This window comes from Mustela putorius, unplaced genomic scaffold (assembly GCF_011764305.1).
Source record: "Mustela putorius furo isolate JIRA1106 unplaced genomic scaffold, ASM1176430v1.1 tig00000788_pilon_pilon_pilon, whole genome shotgun sequence".
In the NCBI taxonomy this organism is placed as follows: domain Eukaryota; kingdom Metazoa; phylum Chordata; class Mammalia; order Carnivora; family Mustelidae; genus Mustela; species Mustela putorius.
The window spans coordinates 8,645,779-8,666,541 of NW_025421481.1; the positions used below are offsets into that span (position 1 = coordinate 8,645,779).

Here is a 20,763-nt window from a genome sequence, read left to right on the forward strand (position 1 = left end):
ATCCCCACTCCCAAGCATCATTCTTGCAGCTTTTCTCACACCTATTATACAATCAGTAATCCATGTTTTCATTATGGGAAAGCTCAAGGTTTTGTCATTAAGGGGGAAAATGATCTCAAATAACCATGATGCTTATTTTGGGTTTTATAAAAACAATTTCAAGATGACTTTTTCTGTCAGAGGCTTTCATAAAGAAAAAAACAATTATTTACGTGGCTATATTCTTGTGATGCAATGTATAGCCTCACTATAAAGGAAAACTGTCGAGAAAGCATCAAATCAGATGATTTTATGCTTCATAATATTGAAGTGCTCTTGTTTCCAATAAACATCAACTCTGTGAAAAAGAAGTTGTGAAACTGATGTTGTTTTGACAGAAAATCTGCTTTTGGTTTTGTTTTTTAAGTCTGTATTTAATATAATATAACAGAAAGCAAGCTGTTCTGCCTCAAGTGAGTCTAAAAAACGGTGGCACTATTGTCACTGAGTGGTGACACTTCTTCAAGATTAGGGAGTCATGAGGGCAGAGAATACATTTGATTTAACACAATCTGTACAATTTAACACAATCTGTATTTTAAGCTCTTGTGGCAATTGAATATACTGATAATATAACAAATCGTGGACTAGAAATGCACAAAAATAGCTCTCAAGCGATCAGATTGCTGGAAGGAATTCTAGAGGTCAGCTAGGCCTCTCGAATTTCAACAATATAGAGGTGATGCCATTTACCCAAATTAGCAAAATTCTTATCTGATGATGATGATGAAAAATCTTATAATAATAATGATCAATAATAATGAGGGGAATGTGCAGCAGAAAGGACATTAGGGAGAAGATTCTGGACAGACGATGGTTTGACCACACCTCTGTTGCCCCTCTTTTCTGTTCTGGTCCAATCATCAGCCTCTCCTGAACTGAGCAGCCCCTGGTACAGGAGGCAAATGGGTCCCAGGAGGTGAAGGGCAATGTTTTAAAATGCAGGTTTTTTTAATGTTCGGGTGTGATGAGGTGAACAGGCCCAGTGACAACCACCACTGAAACGACTGTTACACTTCCCAGAGGATGGGGCACACTACACCACATAGAAAAGCATAAAAGTCAGTCAGGAGGTGGAGGGAGCAAGGGGAAAATGTGGATCAGAAGCTTTATTCTGAATTTTGTAGGAGGGGATGATTCGGTTCCGGTAAGCCTGCCAAACAGGTTTAGGATTAATGAGTTTGAATAATTTCAGTGTGCTCTGCTAGGAGTCTGATACCTGTCCCCAGGGTGATTAGGGCAGAAAAATAGTGGCTCAGCATGTCAGAGCCCAGCAACGGACAATAAGGGAGTCCAATAAAGGTTCAGAGGATGGGTTCTGGAACAGTTTGTGATGAGGGAGCAGGAGGCTGGCTGAGGACAAAGCAAAAGCTGGCGCCTTGCACCCCCCCTTCATCCGCTCCCCTCCATAGGTGTAGCATTCCTCAGGCACCCCTGACTGCCATAAAATGATAAATAGTTAACTTGCTGAGATCACAATCCTACAAGACAGGAGTCTCCCTTGGTTTGCAAATGTCCTTGAGATTACAACAAAGAAGTTACCTTATCAATAGCCCAATTTCCAAAGACACAGAACTCAGTTTCTCAAGCCTAATGTCACCCTCCCCTCCATGAAAAACGGAAGGAGGTGGAGGTAGAAGGAAAAGTAAATAAAGTTAAATTTCTTCTAAACCTAAATCTCATTAACAAGGATGCTTGATAGCAGGAATGTAACATTCCACCAGACTTCCAATTGTCTTTACTTGATAGCAACTAAGCCTTCAATATCCTGATAGTATTCTTTGCCCCAATAGCCCTTCTGAACACCCCTTTGTCCTCACCTACCCAACTCCTGTGTATATAACCAACCACCCCTCACAACCCGGGGCAGCCGCATCTCCGCCTGCCCACGGGCCCTGTCCCCGTGCTCTAATAAATCACCTTTTGCACCAACGACGTCTTAAGAATTCTTTCTTTAGTCGTCGGCTCCGAACCTCCTCACCCCACCGAACCTGACTTAGGTTCTGGGACTTCATCAGTTTGCATGTAAAAGACATGCTTAGAAGATAGCGTTTTGCTAATTTCTAGCAACCTGCTAGCCTTGGGAAGTCCCTCCCTGATCAGCATAGCCCTAGATGTCAAAGCATCAGAAATACAGAACTGAAAAAGGCATGATTAATATAGGGTTAGAACACAGAGATTTTCTGCCTTCTTGAGCTGGGCAAAAGCTGGGGAGGTAAAGGGAGGCAAGCCTTGAGTCAAAGACCAGAGACTGTGTCCTAGAGAAAGACTGAAACAATCTGTCAGCTCCTGAGAAGGACAGCACCAGTTGGCTCCACCTTGGTTCCCAAGAGCTGTATGCCTCTGGTTTCCTGCTCCAACAATTCCCATAAGGTCCACTTGCAGTTGGCTCCAGGCTACCTTACAATCTAGTCTTCAGCCAGCAGCCAGGGTAATCTGAAACATAAACCATCCCAGCTCACCTCCTCCCATGAGGTGCTCCGTAGTCCACTCTGATCAGGCTGTATTGGTCTCCCACAGTTCTAGAATAGGTCACGCTCATCCGAATCTCGGAACCTACCACTCAAGGCTCTCCCTGCCTCCACCGTACAGAACTAGTCACTTGCAATTTACGGTTTAGGGTTAAATATCACTTCCCCAGAGAGCTCTTCCCCAGTGACTCTATCTAAATAGGCTCCCCTCCCTTCATTATTCTTTATCAGCAGAATTCATCCACATCTTTCATAAAACTGACAATTTATAATTACATACCTATATATAAATCATTACTATACGTAAGCTTTCTATATCCTCACTGATTTTCTGTCTGGTAGTTATCAAATAAACATTTTATCTTATACAATATTTATCTTATTAAATTTTATAAATGTTTATAAACATTTTATAAATGTTTATAAAATTCTAGAAATATTTCATAAATGTTAAAAGTGTTCATACAATATTTATAATATAATATGCCCTTCTCCATATGGTTTGTTTACTTGCTTATTTTTGTCTCCCACACTAAGATCAGGGACTATATCCTTTTAATCTCCAGTAACTTCCTAGGACCCCACACAGAGTCTGGCACATGGTAAATAATCAAAAACTATTTGTTTAAATAAATGAAGCCTGGTATTCATAAATATTATCCCATTTGAAGGCACTCCTCTGACAACCTGCCTGAAAATAAAAACTTTTTATCAGTGACATGGGTGTAATATGTGTTTAAATGTTCTTACCAATTCTCATTTTGGTTTTGGCTAATAACATGACATGAGGAAGATAGATATTTTTCAAAGGCTGTAATGGACTTGCATAGTCAGTGTTTGATAAAGGAAATTCAATTGTTTCTCCAAAAGTCAGCATCTGTAAAAGGAACACTGTAGTTAATAACTAACTAATGTGGTTTAGAATCAGAAGACACAGAAATAAGTTTCTAGATCTTGAGGACACAAAAGCATGCTCACCTGTTCAATAAGAATGTTGTGAGACCGAATCAACAAATGTAATTTTTCTGTTTTTAAAGAAGTTTCGTTGAATTTCTCAGCTTTTGTTAAGTCATCCAATAAAAGCATGCTTCTCGTCAGGGTTAAATGAGATCGAGGAGAAATAAATTCACTTTCTTCTAGCAAATGTATTATCGCCTATTAAAATAAAATTATTCCTTTTGATAGTCCCATTTCCAATTCACTGAAACAAGAGCTGGCCAAACTGTTATGCATTCAGAATCTAAGGGAATTTAAAATTCTCTCCTTTTGCTCTAATCAGAATCATTAGGTAAATATCAATGTGAAAGAGGTTTCTTTCCTACCTGAAGCTTGGTTATGATGTCTGTCTTTAGATGCTTTTCTTGTAGGCCAATGATTACAGCTTGCATCAAGATCTCAGCCTGTAGCTCCCTGTCGCCTGCACTTTTTGCCTCCTCACACACTTCACTGATGAGGCTGACGTAATCTATCATATCGTTTTCTAAAGTAAATAAATGCAGTTATCTAAAATACCCTAGGAAAGCAAATTTAGATATGCGTAACACCCCCAATATCCATCCATCACAGGAATATTGAATAATACAGAAGAATGGGAAGATATAAAGTTGGAAAACAGACTCTACACAAAACATGAAAAATAAATGTGTTGCAATTTGGGAGAAAGTACTTTAGGGTAACCCAGTGCTACAAAAGTAATGGTGCTACATGAAAAAAAAATTAATGTGGAAGATGAACAGAGATGAGTGGATAGGTAGATTTCCAAATAGAGAATTATTAATCGCTGTAAGAATTAACATGTGTAAGTGCCAGGCTATCATCTAAAACTTTATAAATTTAACCCAATTAAGACTGCCAATAACCCTAAGAAGTAGGTGAAATTTTTTCCATTTTTGCCAAGGAGGAAACTGAGGCATAGGGGGATTAAGGGACTTGGCCAAGATCACACAGGGAGAAAGTAGTGGACCAAACATTAACCCAGATCAAGTACCTGGAGCCAAAGTCTGTGCTCAGGACCCCTAAGCTATGCTGCCTCCCTCAATGATATGAAGAACTGCATGTTAGCATTTTGAAATCGCCTCGCCTGCTCTCCATACATCAGAAACATATATGCCACACATCAGTGATTCAAGGGACTACAGACATGATTATTCTTGATTAATGACATGAATTTTTTATTCTGGAAACAGATCAAGCTATAAAGGTTAGAAAATGTTAGTAATAAAATGGATCTCAATAAAACCTCCATTACCTGAGTAAAATTAATTTTTATGAAAACTTGGATTAAGAAAATAGGATATTTGTACCTGTCACAAATCCAATGCCATGAATCTGTGCAACAAAAGCAGTCACCAGTGCTAAGCGGCACCTCAACCAGAGATGAATGTTGAAATATTCTCGAGAATTTAGGGAAACGGGATCTAAAAATTCATTCGCATCTTTATTTTCAGTAGCCTAAACAACATGAAAATGATGGTTATCTTGCCATTGAATAATGTTAAAGGTCTAGCCTAATGCTAAATGTGAGTTAAGAGAAGCATCTGATATCATTTAATACTATTAAATTTTTAATTTTGGAAAACTGTCTTGCACATTCTATAATGTAAGAAGTACACACACCAAATAAAAAAATCATTCACAATCCCACCATCCTCTATTAATATTTGGCATACCGATTTTCAACTTTTCTTTTTCTTCCTATACCCATTATAGAAAATAGTTTTGTGCTCTGAATTTTTCTTTGCAAATTATATTATCCATGGTGCCTATGTCTTCAAAAATTTTATAAACATTATCTTAATGGCTGAAAAATAATAAATAACAGTGGCTAATATTTATGGAATACGTATTATGTTCCAGGCACAATGCCAAATACTTTATACACATTATCTTATTTGATTCTCCCAAAAAGCCAAAGAGGAGTTATTTTTACTTGTTTTACAGATGTGAGAATGGAGACCTAGGAAATTAAATATTTGCTTTAACTCCATTATGTTTTGGCAGAAGTGGGATTCAAACTTGTGTCCTTCTGAACTTAGAGCCCCCCCAACTTAATTCATTGCTGTATGTTGCTCATGTTCCAAACATGTATTATAAATGATTTCCCATCTTCATTACTGTACTTTACAAAGGGGTGACCAATGTCCAAAGCGTCTGAGAGGGAATGACAAAGGGAGGTTTTCCTAAGTGGGGGTAGGGGATCAATTTTAGACATTGGGAAACTGTGCTCGCTTCGGCAGCACATATACTAGACATTTGGAAACTTTAAAATCATCTAGAACAATGCCCATTTGTTCTAGGAAGTTCCCGCTCTACACCTCTGAGAGCTCCAACCAATTGGCAACACGTAATAATCAAGGAGCAGCCATCAGGACTTGGAGGCTGGAATGTGGGGAGACAGGTAGGAAGCACAGAAGAGGAGGGTAAGCCAGCACTGGGAACAGAGTAAGAAGTGAACAGAGGCCTCAAGGATGGACTAGAGTGACTAGAAATGGACACAACAAGTACTCCAGGAGTCAAGGATTTAGATTAGCAATTCAGGACAAAAGGCCTATGCACATACCTTAATCTCTCGGTGCCTAAAGTTCCTGTGACTACTGCAGACACTTAATCTGAACCAGGATTTCCAGCCTCAGTGCTATGAGTAGCTGTGGAGGACTGTCCTGGGCATTGTATGTTTAGTAACATCCCTGACCTCCACACACTAGATGCCAGGAGCATTCTCTCTACTTGGAACAACTGAAATGTCTCCAGATGTTGCCAAATAACCCCTGGGAGGCAAAATAGCCTCCAACTAGCAACCATTCCTCTAAGTCAATTTTTGAATTAGCTTGCTTTTTAGCATTTTTATTGCTTTTAATATAGTAAGAAATGAGTTTCTATTTAGGATAATTAGTTTTGCTTATTTGTAATGACACTAGATATTAGCAATTTTATTAGTAAAGCTTAAAATAATGAGCAAGGATTCTATGTGATGAATCTTTATGTTTTAATCCTAAACAACCCTTTATTATTATTAAATTACTTGGTCTTGTCAAAGTCCAATAAAATGTCAAAGAATTTGTGACACCAGTTGTCAAACAGACTTCAGGGCTTAAATGTGGAAGAATCTAGCTAGAGAAATCTAAGGTAGGAAATAATGCAGGTTTCATGCTGGTGATGCCAAAGTAATAAATTCAAAAGTAAAATGAAAAGCCAAATAAAGTGAAACAACTTTATTTGCTAAACAAATCAGATCTAGAATACTGGAGTGATCTAGAATACTGGAAGACCTTAGTGATTATTATATCCAAATTCCATCAGTTCACAAATGAGATTTAAATGAAAAATTAAATTTTTTTAAAGATTTCATTTATTTATTTGACAGGCAGAGATCACAAGTAGGCAGAGCAGCTGGCAGGGGGCGGGGGGACGCAGGCTCCCTGCCAAGCACAGAGCCCAATGAGGGGCTCTATCCCAGGACCCCGGGATCATGACCTGAGCCGAAGGCAGAGGCCTTAACCCACTGAGCCACCCAGGTGCCCCGAAAAATTAAATTTTTAATTAAAAAAACTTCTAAAGTTTAAGGGACTTGCCCAAACACACCACTAAATGAAGAGCATATATGGGGCCTCAACACTTACCTTTTCACTCTGAACTCATTGTTTTTTCTACTTTACCCCTTTATTTCATCCAAATAATCATGTCAACAGTTATTATATAGTAAGTACTGTAAACAGAAACATTAAATTCATACATACAGAAGCTCTTGGAGAGATGGAATTCTCTGTGTCATCTTGTACTCCCTTCTTTTTAAAAAGTTTTGAATCCTGGAGAAGTCTAAGCGTAGAAAATACTATCGCAGCACTAAAGTAGAGAATATATTTTAAATCTTATTAGTACTGACAATCTCACTAACAAAATGAATACATATACATTTCATATGTATCACAGTGTGGTTCTCCACCTTTCAAGGTTATAGAACTTTGTTATTTAAAGCTATACACTTGGAAACTCTTACACTAAATTATTGCTTAATCAGCATCTAGAAGTACCAAAGGCAAATGTACTAAACAAAGAAAACAGAACCTTGGAGATGGGAATTCTTCTGACTTCCTGTTGTTCCATACATAAAAGTTCATCTGTACTTTAAACCAATTTATAATTGATGTCACACTTCTTCGAAATATCTTAATGATATATATTCCGAGAGTTCTTTTAAAAATCTATTCCAAAATGAAACCAAAAATGGAACAATCCATATACCTGAAGATGCTCTGTAGCAATATTTTATAACATGGGAAGAATGGGCAAAAGCCAAATGGACAATATACCTATCTACCTAAGTCCCCACTTGGATAGTTAATAGACAATTATATTTAACAGGTGTTATAGGTTGAACTCTGTCCTCTCAAAAAATAATAAAAAAAAAAAAGGAAGAAAGAAAAGGGGTGCCTGGGTAGGTCAGTTGGTTAAGTGTCTGACTCTTGATTTTGACTCAGGTCAGGAACCCAGGGACTAAAGAGTGAGCCCCATGCTGGGCTCTGTGCTCAGTGGGAAGTCTGCCTGAGATTCCCTCTCTCCCTCTACCTGTGCCCCTCCCCCCATTCAGATGCATTCTTTCTTTCTCTTTTCTCTCCCAAATAAACAATGAAATAAAACCTTAAAAAAAAAAAAAAGGTATGTTGATGCCCTAACCCTCAGTACCCCAAAATGGTGGTAATCTGAAATAATCAAGTTCAAATGAGGTTATTAGGGTGGACACTATTCCAATATGACCGGTTTGTATAATAAGGGAAAATTTGAACAGAGAGACAGATATACACAGAGGAAAGGTGACATAAAGACACACAGGGAAAAGAGAGTCACATGACTGGAGTGGTGCCTTTACAAGCCAAGGAATACCAAGTATTATGGGCAAATACCAGAAGGTATAAGAAGCAAGGAAAGCTTCTTCTCTAGAGCCTTCAGACAGAACCTGGCCCTGCTGACACTGTGATCTTGGAGCACTGATTTCAGGGTCATGAGACAGTAAAATTCTGTTGTTCGAAGCCACCCAGTTTTTGGTGCTTTGTTATGGTAGCCCTAGGAAACTGACAGAATAGGTTAAAAGCAGGTCCTCTGGCTTTTGCCTCCTACACCAAACCTGCCCCTTTTCCCTTGTCTTCCATCCCAGAGGCAGAGTCCAGATCACCACTGCTCCCTCACTGATTCATGCTCTATGTTCAATCCATCAACAAGTTCTGTCAGCTTGACCTTCAGCATATGGGTACCAGCCAGCAGCTCCTCGCTTCCTCCAGTGCTAGCACCTTCATCCAAGCCACCATCATTGTCAGGCTGCATGAATGGGAACTTCCTGACCAGCCTCCTGCTCTGGCTCTTGTTCCTGCGGTCCTTTCTCCACACAGTGGCCACAACAACCTCATCAAGAGGTAAATCAGATCCTACCACCTCCCTCCATATATGTTCCATAGGCCTCCCATGTCCCTGGACTGTGGTCGGTACACTTCTTCCTATGGGTCAGTTACGAAGGTTTCTGGCCAAGTATATGAAAAGCTTCATACGTGTCCATGGATGCTTGTGAGAAGGTACAGTGTTCGTAGGTTCCCAGAGTGTGTACATATGCTCAACTTTTAAATTACATTTTTAAACCCTCTTCTATTTTGTCTGCATTTTGTATTAAAAGCTGAAAACACTGTGCTAACACACATACTCTGTTCACAGAGATTTTCTTTTTTTTTTTCTCTCTCTCTCTCTCTACAATCGTTTAAAAAAACAATAACTGGCATTTACTGAGTGTTTACAACCTGTCAGTTACTGTGTTAAGTGCTTTGTGTGAATTAATTTACTGAACCTGCACCACAAACTTACAAGGTAGATACTATTGTCATCATTACTTGATAATCAGGATCAGGAAATGGAGACAGAAATGTTAAGTGACTTGCCTAAGGTGACACAGCTAGAAAGAAGAGGCAGGATTAGAACCCAGGCAACTGGCCCCTGAGCCTGTACACTTCACTGCTGCTGATAGCATGACCTCTGTCTTTCCACAGGTCTAACAATTTTGGTTTTGTTTTGGTGCCATGTTTATAGTGGCTTCATAGTCATTGTTGACTACATCTTTTATCAGTACAAAGGACCTCTCTGTCCCCTTGACTGCCTTTTGCTTGGAATTCTACTTTGCAAACTTCATGAAATGGAATCATTCTAAGGATTAAATGAGGTATTTATTTTGACACTTGTTCTCCTATGGACAAGGAACAAATCTAAGGGTGGCAGATACAGTCGCTACCCTCATAGAGTTGACCTAAAGAATGGGATGTGCTTAGAACATAAGAATGCTTAGCAGCTAGATGATGCTCAGTGCACACTAGCAGTTCTCATTTTGTGTATTGAGTAGGCCAGGGCTTATGGGGGGGACCAAGCTGATTTTTTTCTATGTTATTAACTAGAATATAAAGCTTCCCGCAATTACTGAATTTTAAATTCCCAAGATTCTACGGAGTCATTAAAATGGTTTAGATTATTTCTAGAATGTTTTCTAAGGTATTATTTGTGATTATATAACCTTACTAGTTTTTATTTAAATAAAACTAAATAAACAGCAAGAAAACAACAAAAGATGTAACATGAATTGAGTATGTATATGGGAATGCAATTTCCTCTCCCTGACACCCTTCCCCGATACTCAAGTGTACACACTGGTTTCGAAGGGCCCCTGTTTCCTGCACAGCTTCAGAGGCTAGCACAGGAAGGATCCAAGAGGGCCTGGGAAGAAGGATGTGGTGTCCACCCCATCCTTCTGGTTCTGAAAGCTGAATTCTGACTTAAGAGAAATGAGGCATGAGGTTTGGAATCTTGCTAACCCAAAAACTTAATGAATAAAATATAAACATGTTAGTATGTCCTAATCCTCCTGGTGCCACGTAGGTGCACAATGGAAAATTTCTAGTTTCTGCTCTCCACCAGAGAGACAGAAAGTGTAGGAAGATTACTCACTATAAACACTCTAGAATCCCCAAGGAAGGACGTTTCATTCTGACACAAAATTAAAAGGCTCAAATGTTATCCCATTTAGACAATAAATTAAATATAAAGGAGAACAGAAAGGAACTTATTTAAAAAAAAAAAAAGATAGGACTCTGAGAGGCATCCCTAAAAGAAGTAGAAATACAGTTGGAATAACTTTGATCCCATTTATTTCTTATTAACATTCATGACAAAAATGGTCAGTTTGTTCTCATAAAATCCATGCAGCTCACTCTACCTGTCACCCTAGGGAATGTGCCTTTCAATTTCCTTGACACATAATTTTATTAGAAGTATCATAAAATGTCAAGCTAACCATCATTTGGGAAAGGGACTGTCCAACACTCTCAGCAGTGCCCAAACAGAAGCTCGTGGGGGGTAAAGTTCACATAAGAAAAACTCATTCATCTTGACAGTAGGCTTCCCCAAATGACAACTCCACTGCACAAAGGCAATAACATCAAAGTTTTTGCAGGTTTTGTCCCAAGGGCCAGGTTCATGTATTTAAAATAGGAGCGATTCTGATATACTTGCACATTATTTGCATATGTCTATCTGGTTTTCAAATTAAAGCTCTAAAATGACATTCCTTTCTGCGGCCATTTTGTGATTTTTAGTTTCTTGTTTCCTTGTTTCCTTCTTCCTTCACTCATGTCTTCCATGGGTGTAAGACATGTGGAGGGCTGGGGAAAGAAGGAAGATAAACAACAAGAAATATTTTCTAGGGCTGCTGTTCCTCTCTAAAATAGTTTGAAGAAAAGAGTTCTATATTCTTCTATAGGAAATCATATAGTCATATATTTTATATATAGAGAGAAAGACATTGTATTTACATGTATAGACACAAAGCATATATTTTTTATTAAGAAATCACCTAGTAAAATTCCTTCTCTTCAAACTTCAAAAGGGAAAATGGTACATTATTATGCTAAGCCCATTTACCATCAATCAACTACCAATGTATTCTTAAAGATAGCTACAAATATAATACTCTAAATCAGTGTGTCTCAAGCTTTTATATCTCAGCACTCATTTATACCCTTAGAAATTATTGAGAATCCCCAGAGTTCCATCAATATTTACCACATTAGAACTTTAACTGTTACTATTAATTAATTTTAAAATAAAAATAAAGCCATTAATGTTCATTTCATAATGTATTTTTATGAAAAACATCTATATTTCCCCAAAACAACAAAGATAGAAGAATGCCATTATTTTGCATTTTTGCAAATCTCTTTAATGTCTGGCTAAATAAGAAAAAATCTACTTAATAGAAGACTTTCATATCTGCTTCTGCAGTCTGTTGTGACATATTGTTTTGACTGAAGTATATGAAGAAGGCTAGGCCTCACAGAGATAGCTGTTAGAAATACGAAGAGTATTTTCATATTTTTTTAATAATAATAGTGAATATTTTTCTTTGATACTATACCAAAATGTGACAAGTGATCGTTTTTTTTCTAAGATTTTATTTATTTATTTGACTGAGATCACAAGTAGACAGAGAAGCAGGCAGGGAGAGAGGGAAGCAGTCTCCCCACTGAGCATAGAGCCCGATGTGGGGCTCCATCTCAGGACCCCAGTATCATGACCTGAGCTGAAGGCAGAGGCTTTAACCCACTGAACCTCCCCAAGTGATAGTTTTTTAAAAGCTTCTTACAATGTGAAAGTTAATAGCACATGCTGATGAAATTTCCTCCTCTCTTACATTACAACCTATTGGTCTACCTTGTTAACCAGGATTTTGGAACGTTATCCACTGGTGATTTGTAAAGTATTATAACTCCCTAAGTTACCCAAATCCCCTTATGTTGAAACATTTCTTTATACAATTTTTAAAAATGATGCTTGTTAATATTAATTACCACCAATATTATCAGAAAAATATAAGCATTAGAAAACTGTCAAGCTCATGGTGACAAATAGAAATTTCCCAAAATTCTCATTTCCCTATTCAGATTTTATCATTAGCAACAAATAGTATTTGTTGTTTTCCTAGAAGTGCCATGTTCATTTTGCTCATTTTCAATAAAATACCTGTCAAACACCCAAGTCTGAAAAACCAGTTTGTCAGCTGCTTTTTCAAGTAAAAACGGTGTTCCATGAAACAAACTGCTTGTTCAGCTCTCATTTCAGTCACGTATGTCTTCTTCCCCAAGACAACTACCAGACTTTGATATGCAGCAAAGATGCTTGAGGTGTATTTCCCATTTAATATTTCCATATGAACCAACGAACCATTTAATATTTCCAATATGAACCAATAGAATCAATAAAATTTATTTTTAATATATTTTAATTTAATTAATTAATTAATTAATTATATTTATTTTTAATTTTAAATTTCAAAATAAATTTAAGGATAGGGATTTATAAATGTAACAGATTCTATTGGTTCATCAAAGGCATTCTTAAGGGAAACAAGGCTTTTTCTTTTTCTTTTTCTTTTTCTTTAAAGTAGGTTCCAAGCCCAGTGTGGCGCTCAGTGTAGGGCTTGAACTCACAACCCTAAGATCAAGACCTAAGGTGAGACCAAGAGTTAGACACTTAAATGACTGAGCCACCCAGATGCTCTGGCATTTTTTTTTTTTTAAATTGCAAGTATGGGGCAGTAAAGGATTCAATGACAACTAGAATGGTTTGATGCCACTACTGTGATTCACAGTGGGATGCCAGAAGTTCTACTACTGTTGTTCTTGCAGCATCAGTGCAAATAACACCACAATGAAGACAGTGAATGATATCTTAGTTTTGTTATAAAATAGTTCTGACCTTACAGTTCCCCTGAAAGGGTCTTGGAGACACGCCTAGAAATCTGCAGACCACATTTTGAGAGTCACTGCTCCTAAATGGACTATATGGATTTTCATCACTGTTCAGAAACTACAAAAATTTATAAATGTCCAAAAATCTATACTGCTTTAGCACGAAATCAGATTTAGATGTGGTTAATCATGGGATGGACTTCGGTCAAGATTCACACTGATGAGATGGTTGTATGTTTCTAATCAGAGCAAAGTGAGATTTCTGCTGAATTGATTTTTCCCTTTGAAAAAGCTACAGGTAGTCTTCTTTTTCTCACAAAGAAAGCAGCTGGACTTTCTTATCTGCCTGCTCAGATGTGGGGCAGAAAGGGGAGTGGTGGGGCTTAAAATCTCTCAGCGACTGAACAACAAATTGGAGTCATACCCTATATTATAACCACACAATACTAAAATGATGGCTCCTCCTCATCCCCCGTCTCTAATCCTGACATCTCCCTACCATGTATCATTTTTGACCACACTATGTAATTTACTTATTTATTAAGTTCACAGTTTACTGTCAACCTTTATTACCTCTTAAAAACTCCATGAGAGTATGATTGTTTTCAATATTGCTAAATATCTTTCTATATAGTATCTATCCAGTATTGGGATATTTATATATCTCAAGAATTTAGAATAGTGGCTAGCATATTGTAGGCCCCCAAAATTATTTTTTGAATGAATTAATGAGTGGTAAGATAATAAATTTGTGCATTATTCAAAGAATCATTACTGAAATATCAGAGGGCCTCATGACAGAGATATTTACCGCAAATGATACGAGAAGTTCTTGAAAATATAGGTCTATACATTTTTTTATTATCCCACTTAATTGTTTATATATCTTTCAGCATTTGGATACAGGAACTATATTCTATTCATCATTATACCCTGGGTGTCTAGATCAGAGCTAACAATGAAGTAGTTAATCGATGCTTGTTAGGTAAATGAATGAATCAATGAACAAGCCAAATGAAAGTTCTGACACTAACAACTGCATAACATTTAAATATCATCCACCCAAAACTCTTTCTTAAATTGTTCAGCAAAATATAGTTCAGAAAATGTTACTTTTTAATAATAGAGCTTGTTTTTAATATTAACTATACTGGAGTTAAAATTTAAAAATAAAAAATAAATATGTAAATAAATAAAATTTAAAAGCAAAGCTCTGTTAGTTTGCTCATCCTCTATATAAAACATCTTAGCTGTATGCTTTAATAAAGCAGTCATTTTGTTTAGAACTGTCATTTTAAGGGTAATACTATATGAAAGCTTCCCTGAAAAATAAAACACAAGTAAGCTCTATTAATATGGAATTTATAAAAGTGAGGTATACTTGACAAATTAGGGTGAGGAAGAAATTCTCTTCTGTGCCTGAAAAGACTCACCTGTATGCTGCCCTATGTCTCTGCAGGGCGATTGCAGCCAGCTGAAGCCTGGCCTCCACCACAATCTCCAACTCACCAGCAGAACACTGAGAGAGGTTCTGATGGCCTGGAGGCTCCACCTCTGACACAAGGAGGTTTAGCCTGTCCTCAGCTTCTGACAGTAAAATTAACTGAAGAAAGAGCATCACGTAATCATGTAAGTTCAGAAATAATACAAGTAATATCACATTCTTATTCAGCCAGGTGTTTTTCATGTACTGAGAAAAGCAACAATAAATGGAAGACCAGATAGGAAGTCTGAACATAATTATCAGAGAAGAGTACTCAGCAAACAGGAAAAAGGCAACAGGAAATGAAAAGGAGAGTAATGGCAAGAGTAAGCATGTGTAACAGTTACACATACAGCCAATGATCATTACTCATAGCACTGGAACTCATCTATAAAGTGGCTGCAAATACTGAATTAGCAAATACTGAAGTATTGCTCCTACAGGAAATATGGTGATAAGTTCCTGTGGGCCTTGGGTCACAACACTTTTGCCAAAGGATCCACACATTACTTTGTTTAATGTGTGTTTATATTTAAGGACACATTATTTAATATATACGGTAAATTCGCTACCCTTGAACTCACAGCTAATGGCTATAAAACCCATGCTTGACCGGAGCTTATGGAACACATTTATTTTCTCCATAAAGCACATCACAGCCTTCTTACATTTAGGAATACTAAACAGAATTTCAGCACTATAATTAGAGGCCATTTCAAACAGTGAAATCACCAATGAAAAGCATAAAAATGAAAAAAAAAATGTGACAATAAATAGACCATGGAAAGGACCCTTGTTTACAGTATGAGGGTAGAAATAAAAAGAGCATTTCTTGTCCAACTCAGCTGGGAATGTAGGCAACTTAAATTTTTCTGTGCTCTGTGATGTTCACAAATGACCACAAATGAGCCATGAGGATCAATTTTGGAGTTATAAGTAAATTTTAGCAGATAGGCAAATTAGCAAATACTGAATCTGTGAATAATGAGGATTGACTGTATTTCAAGTTAAACTATGGTCACCTAACTGGTAATCTGAAGATAATGAGATTTTACAATAGACAATCAATAGTAAATAGCAACTTAGTATGGCAGAGAAAGGGACCAGCCAATCTTTCAAGAAACAGGTCTCTAAATACTTGTTTGTACAGAGCAGTAAATATTATATAAGTAATAGGGCAGCTTAGTATAATTGTTAAGAACACCATCTGTATTTTATTAGTTGCATTGCATTAGTGAATTTTTTTCTAAGCCTCAATTTTTTCATGGTTCAGCACAACATAGCTCAAAAATGATTAATGCCCACCTCACAGAGTTGTAAAAATTAATCATGCAAAGTGCCTGTCATGTTGTAAGCACTGAATAAATGGTAACTGTTTGTGGTGCTGTTGTCATCACTATTAACATTAGGAAATGTGAAACAGGGCATGGAATACTCCACAGTGCTTTAATCAGGTTGCAGAGTCGAAGTCTGACAACCTCTGGGCATCTTATTTTCTCATGAGGAGTTCACTCCATCTCTGACCTCAATCCACGCTTATGCAAAAAAAGCTACTTGGTCTCCCAAGAGCAAACACAACCCTGAGAGACTGTGCAGGGCTTAATAGTGGATGTTTTGGTAACCAATTTAGTATGATTTGAAAAAATTTCCAAACTTACCTTCACTGTCCTAAAAGTGAAGTCATCTTTCACCTTTGCAAGCTGACCAAGTGAACTTCCATCATCCTTTAAACTTAGCTCTATAAGGCACAAAATTTTGGAAGAACTAAGGATATCTGTGGTTAGCTTATATATTAATTCTAGTTTATCAACTCATTGTCGGTTGGGACACCATCCACAAATTTCATATTTTAAAAAGCCCACAATGATCATTAGAAACACTATTTTATCAAATGGTCCCTAAATATCACATATTCAAAGACTAAGAATGACTTTTACAACAAATCGGACAATTCTGAAAGGATATTTAGGATGCTTGGTGATATTCTTTAAATTATTGGCTACTGAAACAGAGTAGTAGTTCCTCCCCTGGGATCACAGGACCCCTTCAGGCCCCCAAAGTATTTTGGTTCTTCCAGATATTTGTAACATTTCAGTAAGATTTTGGAAATGTCAGTTTTACTGATTTGCATAAGCATCTCATATTAAGAGCAGAGAGTGAGACTTTTGCAATAGCACAATCCACAATTCCCAAGGATCTCAAAATACCCACCATGATCTGAAGATTGTCCTTATTCTGAGCCAGGGAGAACTGAGATAATTTAAATCACAGACTCTGCCTGCTTTAGTAAACCTGACTGCTAGACTACAGGAGAGAGAGAGTAAAAAAACCACAACTGGGAATTACTACAAAAAATACCCATCCAAAGAGACTAACTTTGTCAAGGGGGAAGAGGAAGTCTAAAATAACATGGAATTGAACACACTTTCCTTCCTCTTTTCTCCCAACTCCTACCTATCTGACTCTTCTCCTAAATTAGGGGGCTCTGGAGTGAGAGGTCAGCTGAGTATGAAAGAAGACTTAAGAATAGGGAAAGTCCCAGCAGAAAGATCTGGGGCTTGTTTTTCTCCCATAAGGGAGAGACAGAAAACGATAAAAATAAATGCCTGGAGACAGGTATGGAAGCACCCTGGGAGATGTATCTGAACATAAGAGATGGTAGGAAGAGTTTGATCCACATTTTCCTCCTGCTCTCTTTGCCTCTAGGTGACCCTGGTGCTTCTCTGTGTGGTCCTTCTAGGTAGTAGCCTGCCCTTCTTCTTGGAGGATTAAATAACAAACTATGTTTTTCATGGCCATAATCTCCTGACCTGTTGGCCTCATCATACCCAAATAATAATAAAAGTTACATTTTAAAAAGAGACAGTATTATTCCAATATCCAAACTGGACAAAGATACAACAAGAAATGAAAACTACAGACCAATATCTGTTGTGAATAAGGATGTAAAAATCTTCAAAATACTAGCAAACAGAATCCAGCAACGTATAAAAAGAATTTATACACCATGACTAAATGGGAATTAGTCCAAGAATGCAAGGCTGGTTTAAACACTCAAAAATCAATTACTTTAGACACTGCGTGGCTCCCTAGTTAAGCGGCTGCCTTCAGCTCAGGTCACAATCCCAGGGTCCTGGGATCAAGCCCCACATCGGGCTCCTCGCTCAGCAGAAAGCCTGCTTCTCTGTCTCCCACTCCCCCTGCTTGTGTTCCCTCTCTCATTATGTCTTTCTGAGTCAAATAGATAAATAAAATATTTTTAAAAAATCAATTACTGCAATATAGCATCAGAATTTTTAAAAATTCTGGCCTTGGAGATCAGATCATTGCAGTGTCACTTGCATATATCTTCTCCCATTCTGGAGTGTTGCCTCTTTATTTGGTGTTTTATGCAAACAATGAATCATGGTATACTACATCAAAAACTAATAATGTACTGTATGGTGACTAATATGACATAACTAAAAAAACATATAATCATCTTAATAGATGCAAGAAAAGCACTTAATAAAATGCAATACTCTTTTAAAATAAAATCATTCAACAAACCAGGAATAAGAAAGAAATTCCCCTGCCTGATAAAGAATATCTATAAAAAACCAACAGTTAACACCATGCCTTATGGTGAAAAACAAACTATTCTTAGGGCAAAATCCAATACAGGTGAAAAATACATATACATTGTGACCTATAAATCCCATACATGGGCATCTTACCCCATAGAAATATACACTATATGATATGGATATATAGAACATAGAACTTTGGCATGGCTCCCTAGAAACACAGTGAATGCACATCAATAATGGAATGGTTGAATAAATCAGGAGATATTCACAGCATAGAATATTATATAACCAGAATAGCAGAACAAACAAAGCAATTGACTTAAAGTGGTTTTAGTGAAGTTTTTCTGATAAAAAACACAAGATTCAGAAAAAATGTATAATATATTTTTTATAAATCAATGACAAATCCTATTTTGTACATATATATATGAAAAAGTGTATGAATACTGATATTTATAAATGGATATACATACACCTAACATTTGTGTGTCATTGAGATTAGAGAAAAATATGGAAGAATATATACTAGACTGTTCATATGGATTACTAGGAGTGGAGTGGGAATGGCTGGTGAAAAAGGAGGAAAAAAAAAAAACAAGCAAAAAATAAAACAAAAGATTACCTTTCAAGTTTGGAAGGTTTCCTCTACTCTTCTCAGAAGTAAGTCCATGGTAGATTGTTTTCATTGAATTTTCTGGGACACAATTTATTGTTGCAGCCACACTTATTAAGAAGTATGCTTTAACAAAAGAAAACTTATTTAAGAGATGTCGTTGGCCAACTGTAACCAGAATTAGAGGCAATCCTTTACTTATTAATTCATCAAGTGCCTAAAAAAAAAAAAAAGAAAGAAAGAAAGAAAAGAAAAGAAACAAAGAAGAAAACAAAGGAAATCAGTAAAATACTGTTTTCAGGTAATATTAGTTTTCATCCCCTTTTGCATTCCTCATTTGGTATTAGATGATGGAATATAGGATAGACACGAGGTGCCATAAATGGCAGGTCTATCGCAAGAGACGTATAATGTCAAAACAATCCCAGAAGTTCCAGGTGCTTCCACCATTCCCCACCAGTTTGTAACCTGTGCCTCATGAGCCCAGCTCAGTCACATGAGTGAACCTGGTACTGAGAGCAAGGGAGGGGACACTTTATCAAAATAAAGAACCCACAAAAGTTCATCAGCCATGCATGCCCGGCTGTTCTGTTTTCACCTGAGTAAATAAGAGGTACTAGGACAGGAGCAGAGGAAGCAGGAATAACAAGGATGCTCCCTACCCAGCTTAGATTCTGAGCTCAGTCATTAGGACTCCCCCTGTGTACACTTTCTATCAACTCCCTGGTCCCTCTCCTGTGCACATACACTTTCTTGGCAAAACAGCCATAGTAAAATCCAACACTGGACCCCTTTTAGGTGTGCACCTGCAGCTAAAGAAGGCTGAAGGAAAGTATGCAGTCAGGCTAAGCCAGCCCACTTTAAAATCCTAACCAAACCTCAATACGACCTGGTCATCATCCTACATTTTCCTAGTCCATACACTCTCCCTCTCTCCTAGACAACCTTTTTATACTGTTTTGAAATTCTGACCCTTCCTCCCCATGTTCCTCCCAGCTAATGATCTTGCTTCTTCTACTTAAAAGAGAAAACTGAAGCAGAGTAGTATCCACAGACCTATAGCTCCATTCTCCCACCCACCCAAGCATCTGCCCCATTACCCTGCCTCCCTTTCTGCCCCTTAGATTATTGATCTTCTCCCCACTGGTCTACCCAGCCATTCTCTCCTACATCATCTCCTGTTCCCCTGTTGCAGACATTCTCATCAGCACACAGCCACACTATCTTCTCTTCCATCTTCAAAAAACAAAAACTCTGTCTGCCTTGACTCCCTTCTCCAGCTACTACCTAAATTCTCACTCCCCTTAATAGCAATGATCCGAAGAGTTCTCAAAATTCCAATTTCTCTCCTTTCGTTTGTTTTTAAACCTACTCTTTTGATACACTGAAACCCTTTGGTCAAGGTCACCAGTGGCCTATACTTACCTTAGACCAGTAATGAATTCTTAGTCCTCATATGCCATTTTAGTTTTAATCTAAGACATCATTATCTTTTAAGCCATCACATGCCCTCAACTATAAAATGCATTCTAATTTCAGAGCTACTAAATGTGAAAAAAAGATGCATGTTTAAGACTCAGTGAATTATGGAGCTTGATCATCTGCAAAATACGGCACTATTAATCAATTTCTTTTTTGAAAATATTTCTCTGAACTTTCAAATCACCACATTCTCTTGGTTTCTTTCCTAACCCGTCAGTCATTCCTTTTCAGTCTTTGTTGCTTCTTCTTCTCCTCCTATATTTTTAACACCAGAGTGCCTCAGGGCTTGATTCTCTTCCCTCTCCTTACTCCATCCCCTTAGATGATCTCTTTT

At 37.4% G+C, this 20,763-nt stretch overlaps 1 protein-coding gene across 1 annotated transcript in view; it reads right to left on the minus strand.

The window, feature by feature from the left end:
- CFAP54 (cilia and flagella associated protein 54) overlaps positions 1–20,763 on the minus strand; it is a 303,235-nt gene that overhangs the window by 79,533 nt on the left and 202,939 nt on the right. Inside the window, exons 49-56 of the mRNA XM_004748490.3 lie at positions 18,957–19,164; positions 16,424–16,503; positions 14,716–14,885; positions 7,247–7,352; positions 4,814–4,961; positions 3,833–3,990; positions 3,489–3,665; positions 3,261–3,387 (exon numbers count right to left, since the gene is read on the minus strand). Coding sequence (XP_004748547.1) covers positions 3,261–3,387; positions 3,489–3,665; positions 3,833–3,990; positions 4,814–4,961; positions 7,247–7,352; positions 14,716–14,885; positions 16,424–16,503; positions 18,957–19,164 — 1,174 coding nt within the window. The remainder of the gene's footprint in view (positions 1–3,260; positions 3,388–3,488; positions 3,666–3,832; positions 3,991–4,813; positions 4,962–7,246; positions 7,353–14,715; positions 14,886–16,423; positions 16,504–18,956; positions 19,165–20,763) is intronic.